Raw genomic sequence first — 13,141 nt, 5'->3', positions numbered from 1 at the left:
ACAAAAGTGTAATAACAAAATAATTGAGCTGAACAAAATTATAAATGAGGAATTTTGTGTTATATTAAATCTATGAAAGGTTGGTTTATCTAAATGAGAACAAATTCTTATACTTCATTTAGTCTAGAAGTACATTTTTTTGCTTTTTAAAAAAGTGAGCGAATTGTAATAGTTATTATCAAACTATCTACCAGTACTATCTACTTCATCTGACATATGAAGAGCCCTGGTAGATAGTTTGATAATAACCTTTCTGGGTTGTAGGTTTAAAAAATGAAGATTTCACGGCTAGACACAGTGGCTCACACCTGTAATCCCAGCACTTTGGGAGCCTGGAAGTTTAAGACCAGTCTGGGCAACATAGGAAGATCCCATCTCTAAATAAATAAATAAGCCAGCCAGCCAGCCAGCCAGCCAGCCAGCCAGTCATTGTGGTGCATGCTTGTGGACCCAGCTACTCAGGAAGCTGAAGTGGGAAGATCACTTGGACCTAGGACATCAAGGCTGCGATAAGTCATGATCGCACCACTGCACTCAAGCCTGGGTGGCAGAGCGAGACTCTGTCTCAAAACTAAGAGATAAAAGGAAAAATGAAGATATCTGGGCCTAACCCCTGGAGATTCTAATTTGGATATGTAGGTTAGAACACAGTGCTCTGCATTTTTAATAAGCATTCACCAGCCAACTCTTGTGTCCCCATTCTGAGGCTTTTAGCCGGTTCTTTGAGGAGCATGATAGTTATTCCAGTCTGGGAAATTGGATCCACCAATCTTCATTGCCTAATTATAATCACTATAGGCAGTAAATGCCGTTTTACAATCAAGTTTACATCAATAGGATCAATTGTATGACCCAGATGGTATGAGATGTGTGATTCTGAAAGGCACATAACTCATCTGGGTCCCATGGAAACTTCTTTTATCAGTTGAGCCCACATGAGGATGTTTTAAGTATCCCTATTAGCCCTTAAGACAACCCCTCCCCAGAATGAAAAGTGTATCAGGCTTAATAAAACACAAATTATTAATATTATATGTGAAACAATTTACTTCTTAATAATAGTACGAGAAAATAGAAATTGAGGTCTGTTCCACAAAACCCATGTGGGAATCATATGCTTTTTTTTCATATAAGTATGAAATCATATCAATTTCATATTCAATTTACTTTTGGAATTTAATGCAAAAAATGGAAATGCCTTCATGCAAAAAAATATAAGTACCATAATCATAAAAATCAGATACATTATTAAAAAATAAAAGCACTTACAGTTTTTCCAGTTTCTTTAATGACCTGAGGTTCTCTATACATGAAATACAATTGTTTTGTAGGTACAAGTGGGTCAGATTTGTGGCATAATTCAGGTTAGTGATTTGACTAATACAATTATCATATAAATATAAAACACTAAGATTTTTGCAAAGAGAGAGGTCTTCCTAAAAGGGAAACAAAAACATGTTAAATGTAATTTCTCCTGAAAACTTGTTTGTTTTTAACAAAAATTTTCAGTTGATCATTCTGCAAATTTTCCTAAGGTTAATATAAGAGAACAGTATTTCTCTGTTCTTGGCACAGTTAAAACAAGACTAGACTGATTACAAAAGAAATTCTGTAATATTTTTTCTTTTTTTAAGAAATTCTGTAATCATATCAATAAAACTGGAATTGCTTTTTTAAAAAATTTTTTTATTTTTTATTTTTATTTTTATTTATTTTTTATTATTATTATACTTTAAGTTCTAGGATACATGTGCATAACGTGCAGGTTTGTTACATATGTATACTTGTGCCATGTTGGTGTGCTGCACCCATCAACTCGGCAGCACCCATCAACTCGTCATTTACATCAGGTATAACTCCCAGTGGAATACCTCCCCCTCCCCCCTCCCCATGATAGGCCCCGGTGTGTGATGTTCCCCTTCCCGAGTCCAAGTGATCTCATTGTTCAGTTCCCACCTATGAGTGAGAACATGCGGTGTTTGGTTTTCTGTTCTTGTGATAGTTTGCTAAGAATGATGGTTTCCAGCTGCATCCATGTCCCTACAAAGGACACAAACTCATCCTTTTTTATGGCTCCATGGTATTGCATGGTGTATATGTGCCACATTTTCTTAATCCAGTCTGTCACTGATGGACATTTGGGTTGATTCCAAGTCTTTGCTATTGTGAATAGTGCCGCAATAAACATACGTGTGCATGTGTCTTTATAGCAGCATGATTTATAATCCTTTGGGTATATACCCAGTAATGGGATCGCTGGGTCATATGGTACATCTAGTTCTAGATCCTTGAGGAATCACCATACTGTTTTCCATAATGGTTGAACTAGTTTACAATCCCACCAACAGTGTAAAAGTGTTCCTATTTCTCCACATCCTCTCCAGCACCTGTTGTTTCCTGACTTTTTAATGATTGCCATTCTAACTGGTGTGAGATGGTATCTCATAAAACTGGAATTGTTAAGATTTTCCCAGTGCAAGCAATTTTCCTTGGAAGCCATTAGGCTCCTCTGGAAGTTGAAGCATTGAATAAATTATTGTCTCAACATTACAAATAGGGGTTAATATTTCTGTAGGATTGGAAGTCAACTATTGTGGTTTATAATACTGAAAACTGGAAGTCATCTAGATATCCAGAATAATAGATTAATTTTTTTTTTTGGTTTTGAGATGGAGTCTCGCTCTGTTGCCCAGGCTGGAGTGCAGTGACACAATCTTGGCTCACCATAACCTCTGCCTCCTGGGTTCCAGCGATTCTCCTGCCTCAGTCTCCTGAGTAGCTGGGACTACAGGTGTGCACCACCATGCCCGGCTAATTTTTGTATTTTTAGTAGAGACGGGGTTTCACTGTGTTAGCTAGGCTGGTCTTGAACTCCTGACCTTGTGATCCACCTGCCTTGGCCTCCCAGAGTGCAAGGATTACAGGTGTGAGCCACCGCACACAGCCTCATACATTAATTTTTTTAAAACTATGATAATGCTATCAAAAGAAATACCATAGAACCATTAAATATCCTTTTGTTTCTTCAGTAATATCTAATACATAGTTAAGTGAAATTCATAATATGTAGTTAAGTGAAAATAGTACATTTAATATGACCCACTATTGTAAAATTATATGAATAAAAGACTGAAAGGATATTACCTAAATGTTAAAAGTGATTATGTCTGAATAGGATTACATTCTTTCTTTTTACATGTATTTTGTATGAATAAGAACACCAATTATTATTATTATTATTATTTTTTGAAACAGGGTCTGCCCAGACTGGTGTCTAACTCGTGGGCTCAAGTGATCCTAGCGCCCCAGCCTCTCGAGTAGCTGGGATTGTAGGCATGCGCCACCATGCCCAGCTACCAGTTACTTTTGAGATAAAATAATTAAAGGGACTTTTTAAAAGGCTGCCATTTCTTGTGTCATGGCAGATCAGCCTAGAGTAAATAGACAAGCGGTGAAGTTCTGCTCAAAAATTTCTCAGCCTTCATTAAGTTAACTTCTTTTAAAATACAGCTATGTGTTGGAAACTGTAAGTTTAGAAGTTATTCTCATTTTAGTGTGAATTACTTTAACCAATTTGCCATCCTTCTATCAAAGATCATCCACCCTGGAGGAGCACTGATTGATATGAGGACAGAGTATGAAATAGGGACTTTACTGGGGGCTCTCCAGAGAAAGTAGTCTTATATGATATCATGAAGTAGAGAGTTCTGGGCAACAAAAGAGAAACATGAGGTTTGGGCAAAGGAATTATGGGAAGAAGGATCACCAGGAAACCAGAAGGGGATCTAGAATGGGAGCTGCGTTGGGGTCCCTACAAAAAAACCAAGTATTTAATTGATCATTTTGCCTGGGGTGTTTGTATTTCTTTCATTTGTTCAATAAATATTTATTAAGCATGTAATATGAGTCAGGCATTGTAATGGATGAGGGATTTAGAGTGATGTGAAATAATAGACATGATTTCTGCCCTCAGGTAGCTCCTGTGTTTCCAAGAAAATTTATCTCACCTGTAGTCTAGCATTTACTGTAGACAACAGATACCAACACAGATGGCCTAAGAGTGTTATTGCAGCCTTTAAAGTTTCCCAAATTACAGCCAAGAATTACCTTAGTGCTGAGAAAATGTAGTTTCAGATTATATCCAGATAAACATAAACTTGTCTGATGTAATTGACCCAGTATAACATACATTTACATAACCAGTTAAATTATGTGCAAAAAAGATTTCACTGTTAAACTCTTTTTTTCTTGTGTGAATTTTAATTTTAATTTCCATAGTTTTGGGGATACAGGTGGTTTTTGGTTACATGGATAGGTTCTTTTTTGAGACGTAGTCTCACTTTGTTGCCCAGGCTGTATTACAGGTATGACCCACCGCGCTTAGCCAGGATAAATTCTTTAGTGGTGAGTTCTGAGATTTTAGTGCACCCTTCACCTGAGCAGTGTACACTGTACCCAATATGTAGTCTTTTATCCCTCACCCCCTTCCCAACCTTCTCTCACTGATAAACTTTTGAAATATGGTACTCACATAGTTACTTCTTAACATTTTGGTATACTTAAAAAATTCATATTTCAAGGTTTTACAATAATACAAAAGTAATTATTGTCTATGAAATTATTTCCCAACATACACTTTCAAATCTAGTTTGCTACACTATACAGTGTTGTAGGAGAACAGTAATACAAATATTTAAAATATATATATTTAAAAATCACAATGGTATATTTTATAGATTTAATTTTAACAAATCTAATATCACAAGTAGGAAGTTAAAATAAAAACACAATATAAAGCTTACTGATAAAAATAAGTTAATAAGGCCGAGTGCGGTGGCTAACATGTGTAATCCTAGCACTTTGGGAGGCCAAGGCAGGCGGATCACTTCTTGAGCTCAGAAGTCTGAGCTCAAGAACTCAACGTGGTGAACCTGGAAACATAGCGAAACCCCATCTGTACTAAAAATACATAAGTTAGCTGGGCATGGTGGCACATGCCTGTAATCCCAGCTACTCAGGAGGCTGAGGCACAAGAGTCACTTGAACCTGGGAGGCGGAGGTTGCAGTGAGCTTTGATCATGTCACTATATTCCAGCCTGGGCAACAGACCGAGAGAGACTCTACCTCAAAAAAAAAGTTAGTAAGAATAATGAAAATATAGTTAATATATTAGGTATGCCCCCAAACCAATTCCTAAACTTTACATTATTAATTATATAAAAACAGGAAATAATTTCAAAGTTCTTACAATTGCATCTATATTTTTGTCTGAAAAATTTATATGAGTTATTTTCTTCAGGCACTGTGAAATGGTTTCTTCTTTTCGGGGTTTAAGATTGCTGTTTCTGGCAATTAGATCCAAGGTCAGTCGAACCATAATTTCTTTATAAATCAAACTCTCAGCAAAAGCTCTGTTTTGATACCATGTCAAGAAGTAGGCTTAGGTATTATTTCCAGCTTTCTAAAGATGAAAGAAAAAAGCATTATGATTATCATAGCAATTTAAGGAAAAGTTATTCTGACTTACTCTTTAAATAATTCCCTTATATGAAACTATTTGATAAGCTAGTTTATAGACATTTTTAGGGGCACCTGAGGTATTTTCTACGTTTATAGACTTAACTTCATAAAAAGATTTAAAGCATCAAAATTAAACACATAATACTCATTCACTTTTAGTTTTAAATCTTTTCTTCTTCCTGAGTATATTTGAATCATTGCAAGTACCCTTTTTTCTTTCTTTTCTTTCCTTTTTTTTTGAGACGGAGTTTTGCTCTTGTTGCTCAGGCTGGAGTGCAGTGGTGCAATCTCAGCTCACTGCAATCTCTGCCTCCCAGGTTCAAGTGATTCTCCTCTCAAGCCTCCATAGTAGCTGAGATTACAGGAGCGTGCCACCACGCCCAGCTAATTTTTGTATTTTGAGTAGAGATGGGTTTTCGCCATATTGGCCAGGATGGTCTCCAACCCCTGAGCTTAGGCAATTGGCCCGCCTCAGCCTCCCAAAGTGTTGAGATTACAGGCGTGAGCCACCGCGCCCAACCTCTTTTTTCTTTTAAGAGACTGGGTCTCATGTTATGGTTCCCAGGCTGGCGTGTAGTAGTGGCTATTCACAGGCATGTAGGCATGATCATAGTCCTCTGCAACTTTTTTTTTTTTTTTTTTTTAAGACTCCATTGCCAGGCTGGAGTGCAGTAGTGTGGTCTTGGCTCACTGCAACCTCTGTCTCCTGGGTTCAAGCGATTCTCCTGCCTCAGCCTCCCAAAGCAGTTGGGATTACAGGCACGTGCCACCATACCCAGCAAATTTTTTTTTTTTTTTTTTTTTTTTTTTTGAGACGGAGTCTCACGCTGTTGCCCAGGCTGGAGTGCAGTGGCGCGATCTCGGCTCACTGCAAGCTCCGCCTCCTGGGTTCACGCCATTCTCCTGCCTCAGCCTCCTGAGTAGCTAGGACTACAGGCGCCCCCCACCGCGCCTGGCTAATTTTTTGTATTTTTAGTAGAGACGGGGTTTCACTGTGGTCTCGATCTCCTGACCTTGTGATCCGCCCGCCTCGGCCTCCCAAAGTGCTGGGATTACAGGCTTGAGCCACCGCGCCCGGCCCAAATTTTTGTATTTTTAGTAGAGATGGGGTTTCGCCATGTTGGCCAGGCTGGTCTTGAACTCCTGACCTTGTGATCTGCCCGCCTCGGCCTCCCAAAGTACTGGCATTACAGGCGTGAGCCACCGCGCCCCTCCCCCCGCTTTTTTTTGTTTGTTTGTTTGTTTGTTTTTAGAGACGGGGTCTTGCTCTGTCTCCAAGGCTGGAGTGCAGTGGCGCAATCTCGGCTCACCGCAACCTCTGCCTCCCAGGTTAAAGCAGTTCTCCTGCCTCAGCCTTCCAAGTAGCTGGGACCATAGGCACACACCGCCATGCCCGGCTAACTTTTTTTTCTTTTTGTATTTTAATGCAGATGGCGGTTTCACTGTGTTGCCCAGGCTGGTCTCCCTGAGCTCAGGCAATTGGCCTGCCTCGGCCTCCCAAAGTGCTAGGATTACAGGCGTGAGCCACCCCGCCCCAGTCATGCACTGCAATCTTTGAACTCCTGGGCTCAAGTGCTCCTCTTGCCTATGCCTCAGCTACAGGGACCTACAGGGGTGCAGCACTACGCCTGGTTTATGAGCATCTTTTTTTTTTTTTTTTTTTTGAGATAGAGTCTCACTCTGTCACCCAGTCTGGAGTGCAGTGGCGTGATCTCGGCTCACTGCAACCTCTGCCTCCTGGGTTCAAGCAATTCTCTGCCTCAGCCTCCCGAGTAGCAGGGATTACAGGCGCCCGCCACCATGCCTGGCTAATTTTTGTATTTTTAGTAGAGACAGGGTTTCACCATCTTGGCTAGGCTGGTCTTGAACTCCTGACCTTGTGATCCACCCACCTCGGCCTCCCAAAGTGCTGGGATTACAGGCATGAGCCATCGCGCCCGGCCTTATGAGCATCTTTTAAAGGATTATTATTCACTCTTGGAGTCAAAAAGGCCCTCGAGGAATATCCTCCAATGTTCTCATTTCACAGGTGAAGAAACTAAGTCCCAGAGATTTATCTTAAGCTACTCAAGCTAGTGACAGTTGAGAAAGGGACCAGGTCTCTTGGCTCCTTTTCCCATAGTACCCATAGAGACCATATGTCTGAAACCCCTAAATCAGAACACATGGTGTGAAAACCTTAAGTACACAGGACAATAGTACAAAATACTTGAAAATGAAGCTGGCCTAGAAATTTATGTTTTATTAGTACAACCATAATCCACAAAGAGGCAACATAATCCAGGGTTTTTTTTGTTTTTGTTTTTTTTTGTTTGTTTGTTTGTTTTGTTTTGTTTTTGAGACGAAGTCTTGCTCTTGTTGCCCAGGCTGGAGTACAATGGTGCGATCTTGGCTCACTGCAACCTCCGCCTCCTGGGTTCAAGCAATTCTCCTGCCTCAGCCTCCCGAGTAGCTGAGATTACAGGTGCCTGCCACCACGCCTGACTAATTTTTGTTTTTTTAGTAGAGATGGAGTTTCACCATGTTGGCCAGGCTGGTCTCAAACTCCTGACCTCAGGTGATCCGCCCGCTTCAGCCTCCTAAAGTGCTGGGATTACAGGCATGAGCCACTGTGCCCGACCAATCCAGTGTTTTTCAATCCAGATTTGCCTGGTTCAAATTTTGGCTTCATCCCTTACTAGTTAGGCATCTTGAGCAGGTTACTTCAATTTCTTACAAAATAAAGATAATAATGGTCCCTATTTCCAAGGGATAATGTGAGGATGGGTGAAATAATCATTATAGAGTGTTCTGCACAGTACCTGGTACATAGGTCAATAAACATTCGCTATCGTTATTATTATTATTATGTTACTGGTTTGTTCACACATAAGGTTATCTTAACTGTCTCACTGGAAATATATCAGGACTGTTAAAGATGAGAAACATGCCGGGGGCGGTGGTGCATGCCTGTAGTTCCAGCAACTCAGGAGGCTGAGGCAAGATTACTTGAGCTCATGAGTTCCAGGTTAGAGTAAGCTATGATCATGCCACTGCACTCCAGCCTGGGTGACAGAGGGAGACTGTCTCTAAATAAGTAAATAAAATATTGCCATATATTGTCTATAGATTTGAGGTAGCCCATTTTTTTTCAATTGCTGAGGAAGTATAGCTATTTAAGTGATAAATATCCCAGTTTCCCCAATTGTGCTTCACATTCGTTTACTACAAATGTAACCAAAAACGCAGTTTAAAATTAAACATTATTCCAGTGTATATGGAATTTAACCAACCAAATACCTCAATGTGTACAATATTCTGTACATGAAATCAGTGCTTAGGAGGAAAAATGAATTCAGTAGACTATAAATTAAATTTATATACTCACACATTGGCATTACCCAGGCTATGTTATTGTAAATTGCCCACAATAAAATATTTGAAGATATGGAATGTATTCTTAGACTCTTCAAAATGCAAAGTACAACCTACAGAATAAAATTATAAAATCTTAAGCCTCAGAACTGAGCAGGAAAAAAATTATAAAATCTTCATAGATTTTTGAAATTTGCATATATCTGATTATTTTTATAACAAAATTTTAAGCTTATTGTTGACTTTTCAGATCACATTTCAAATATGATACTATATTCTGAACAAAGTATCTAATTCAATTAAAATAACTTATTAATATTACCTTGAAAATATTTCATAAAATATTTCACGATAAAAGTATAAGAATAGTATAACACCCATGGACCCACAGATCAGCTTAAAATATAAAACATTACAAATACATTTGAAACCCCTGTATACCTTTCTTCCTCTTCATTCTCTTAAATTTAGGATATATCTAAAATTTAGACTATTAATGTTTTTATGCTTTTACTACAGATGTATGTATACCTAAATAATATATAGTACTGTTTTTCACAATTTTACATGTCATCAATGATGTTAATATTATTCTGTCTTCAGCTTTCTTTTCTGCTTTATGTTTTATATGTGAGAGTCATGTGGGTTGATGTGTGTAGCTCTAGAATATTTACTATACAATATTCCATTGTAAGAAATTAATTTTTCCTAATGACTGATCTTTGGGTATTTCCTTTTTTTTTCGCTTTTACAATGTTGCTTTTATGATTTTGTATGTATCATTTAGCACATGTGCAAGAGCTTCTTTAAGGTTTAAAACTAGGAGTGGCCACTCTGGGTTGGACATTTCAACTTTACTATATATACTGTCAAATTTTTCTCCAAAGGAATTTTACCACTGGCAAGTAAAAGAGTTCCCACTGCTCTACAATGCAGCCTGCACCATTGTTGGCACCTGATATTGGCAATCTTTAACTTTTTGCCAAGCTGATGGGTATAAAATGATATCTCATTACTGTGTTTTAATTTGCCTTTCTCTACTTATTGAGAGACTGAGAGTATTTTCCTGATTATTGGCCATGTGGAGTTTCTCTTCTGTTAATTGCTATTTCTTATATTTTGCCCATTTTTCCTACTGAGTTCTGCTTTTCTAAGAAATTGGCAGAACACACACACATTTCTATTACATACTAATATTTCATTGATAACATGTGTTGCAAATGTCTTTTCCCAGACTGTAGCTTGTCTTTTCTCTCTTTTTCACTTGTTAGTTTGCTTTTAATGGTATCGTCTAAAAAACAGAAACTTTTTTTAATATAGTCAAATGTATCATTATTTTTCTCATGTTTTGTGCTTTTTGTGGCTTATTTAATAACGCCTTCCCTACCTTAATTTTAGAAAAAATGACCTCTATAGTCTTCTGAATATGTTAAAGTTTTCCTTGATGCATTTTGGTCTTTATCTAGAGTTGACTACTGTGTAGGAAGTGAGATATTCAATATTTTTTTCCTTATGGAGAACCAATTATCCCAGTACTTGGTGTATTTTCTCTTCTATGGTTCTTTTCTCTTGCATTCACTTATATATTTATCCCCATGACAACATGGTCTTAATTAGTACAGATTAATAATCTTTCTCTCTACTTGGGTTATTCTTGGTCCTTGACTCTTTCATATAAATTTAAACATCAATTTTTCATTCCATGAAAAGTCCTTTCATGATTGTTAGGAATTGCAAATTTATAAATAATTCATGAAGCACTGACATTTCTCTAATATCAAGTCTTCTTTTCCATGAGTATGGTAAGTCTCTCCATTTTGGTAGTGCTAATTTAGTGATTTTCAGTAGTTAAAAATTTTTCTTTTATATTTAAGGCCATGCATAAGTTTTTTGTTTTGTTTTGTTTTTTCATTCGTTTGCTTGTTTTTGAGACAGAGTCTCGCTCTGTACAGTGGCCTGATCTCGATTCACTGCAGTTTCCGTCTCTCAGTCTCAAATGATCCTCCCATCTCAGCCTTCTGAGAAGCTGGGACTACAAGCCTGCGCCACCATGCTCAGCTAATTTTTGTATTTTTAGTAGAGATGGGGTTTTGCCAAGTTGCCAGGGGAATCTCAAACTCTTGGGCTTAAGCAATCCACCTGCCTCAGCCTCCCAAATTGTTGAGATTGCAGGCATGAGCCACCATGCCCAGCTCAAGTTTTTGTTTTTGAGTTATTGGGATCATGTATTTTTGTTGATATTGCAAATGCTATTCTTCTAGAAATTATATTTTCTGTTTGTAGCTACTGTATAGAAACACAGTATTTTTAAAATACTGATTTTATATCCAGCAACACTGGTAAGGACACATTAATTTTATTTTATAGAGTCTTTGTGTTTTCCATGTAGACAATCAGATTATATATGAGTAACAGTCTACTACTTCCCAAACCTTTTATCTTTTTTTTTTTATTTTTTATTGTGTTATTGCACTTGCTAGGACCTCTAGGAACAAGGTTGAGTAGAAGCGATGAGGGCACATGCACTTGTCTTATTGCTGATCTCAAAAGAAATACTTGCAACATTTCACCACTAAGTATGATATTTGCTGTAAGTTTTTTTTTTCTTTAGTATGATATTTGCTGTAAGTTTTGTTTTTTTCTTAAGATAGCATGGGCACCGTGACTTACGCGTGTAATCCCAGCACTTTGGGAGGCTGAGGTGGGCAGATCACGAGGTCAAGAGATCGAGACTATCCTGGCCAAAATGGTGAAACCCCGTCTCTACTAAAAATACAAAAAAATTAGCTGGACATGGTGGGGCGCGCTGTAGTCCCAGCTACTCAGGAGGCTGAGGCAGGAGAATCACTTGAACCCGGGAGGAGGAGGTTGCAGTGAGCTGAGATCGCGCCACTGCACTCCAGCCTGGCGACAGACCAAGACTCCGTCTCAAAAAAAAAAAAAAAGATAGCCATATTCAGATTAAGAAAGTGCTTTTATATTCATAGTTTGTAAAGTATTTTTTAAACTCATGAATGAAGGTTGATGGTTATGAAATGTTTTTCTTTTGCCTTAGGAGATGTGGTGAAATACATTAATAGACTTCTAATGGTTCTTTTTGTATGTGTGTGTGCATGAAAGGGTCTCGCTCTGTCACTCAGGCTGGAGTACAGTGGCACAATCTCGGCTCACAGCAACCTCTGCCTCCTGGGCTCAAGCAATCCTCCCACCTCAGCCTCCCGAGTAGCTCATGCCCTACAGGCTCATGCCACCATGCCAGCTTATTTTATTTTATTTATTTTTTTTAGACAGAGTCTTGTTCTGTCACCCAGGCTGGACTGCAGTGGCGCATCTCGGCTCACTGCAAGCTCCCCCTCCCGGGTTCACGCCATTCTCCTGCCTCAGCCTCCTGAGTAGCTGGGACTACAGGCGCCTGTCACCACGCCCAGCTAATTTTTTTGTATTGTTTTAGTAGGGATGGGGTTTCACCGTGTTAGCCAGGATGGCCTCAATCTCCTGACCTTGTGATCTGCCCGCCTCAGTCTCCCAAAGTGCTGGGATTACAGGCGTGAGCCACCGCACCCGGCCTAATTTTTGTATTTTTTGTAGAGACAGGGTTGTACCATGTTACCCAGGCTGGTAGACTTCTAATGTTATATCTTTTTGCATTCCAGGGATAAACCAAACTTAGTCAGAATAACATATATATGCAAATTAAGTTTGCTAATGTTTTATTTAGGATTTTATTATTATTATTATTATTTTGTACAGATAGAGGTTTACTTTTGCCAAGGCTTGAGTGCAGTGGTGTGATTATAGCTCACTGCAGTGTCAAACTCCTGGGCTCACGTGTTTCTCCCACCTCAGCCTCCTGAGCAGCTGGGACTATAGGTGTATAACACCATGCTCAGCTAATTTTTTATTTTTTGTTTTTTTATTTTTGTAGAGACAGGGTCTTACTATGTTGCCCAGGCTGGTCTCAAACACGTGGCCTCAAGCAATCCTCCCACCTCAGCCTCCCAAAGTGCCAAGATTATAGGCATGAGCCACCATGCCTTGCCAGGAATTTTTTCATCTAAGCTTAATAAGAAGATATTTCTTTTCTTTTTTTACAGACAGGGTCTTATTATGTTGCCCAGGCTGGTCTCAAACTTCTGGGTTCAAGTAATCCTCCTGCTTTGGCTTTTCAAAGTGCTGGGATTACAGGTGTAAGCCATCATGCCCAGCCTATCACATGAGTTTTTACTTCAGGCTCTGTTTTCTAACTTTGGCTAAAACAGAGAAAATT

At 38.8% G+C, this 13,141-nt stretch overlaps 1 protein-coding gene and 1 long non-coding RNA gene across 5 annotated transcripts in view; one reads left to right on the top strand and one right to left on the bottom strand.

The window, feature by feature from the left end:
* LOC105482172 (uncharacterized) overlaps positions 1 to 13,141 on the top strand; it is a 76,443-nt gene that overhangs the window by 51,306 nt on the left and 11,996 nt on the right. The window lies entirely within an intron of this gene.
* Positions 1 to 13,141, bottom strand: part of LOC105482171 (protein phosphatase 1 regulatory subunit 42) — a 67,120-nt gene that overhangs the window by 50,474 nt on the left and 3,505 nt on the right. For 3 of the 4 annotated variants that reach the window (XM_011742155.3, XM_011742153.3, XM_011742156.3), the window contains exons 2-4: positions 8,888 to 8,987; positions 5,249 to 5,461; positions 1,270 to 1,436 (exon numbers count right to left, since the gene is read on the bottom strand). In XM_011742155.3, the coding sequence (XP_011740457.1) occupies positions 1,270 to 1,436; positions 5,249 to 5,377 (296 nt within the window). In that variant the 5' untranslated portion in view covers positions 5,378 to 5,461; positions 8,888 to 8,987. The remainder of the gene's footprint in view (positions 1 to 1,269; positions 1,437 to 5,248; positions 5,462 to 8,887; positions 8,988 to 13,141) is intronic. The other variant, XM_011742154.3, reaches the window with a different exon arrangement.

Source organism: Macaca nemestrina, chromosome 8 (genome assembly GCF_043159975.1).
Source record: "Macaca nemestrina isolate mMacNem1 chromosome 8, mMacNem.hap1, whole genome shotgun sequence".
NCBI lineage: Eukaryota > Metazoa > Chordata > Mammalia > Primates > Cercopithecidae > Macaca > Macaca nemestrina.
This window is presented reverse-complemented; position numbering and strand designations above follow the sequence as displayed.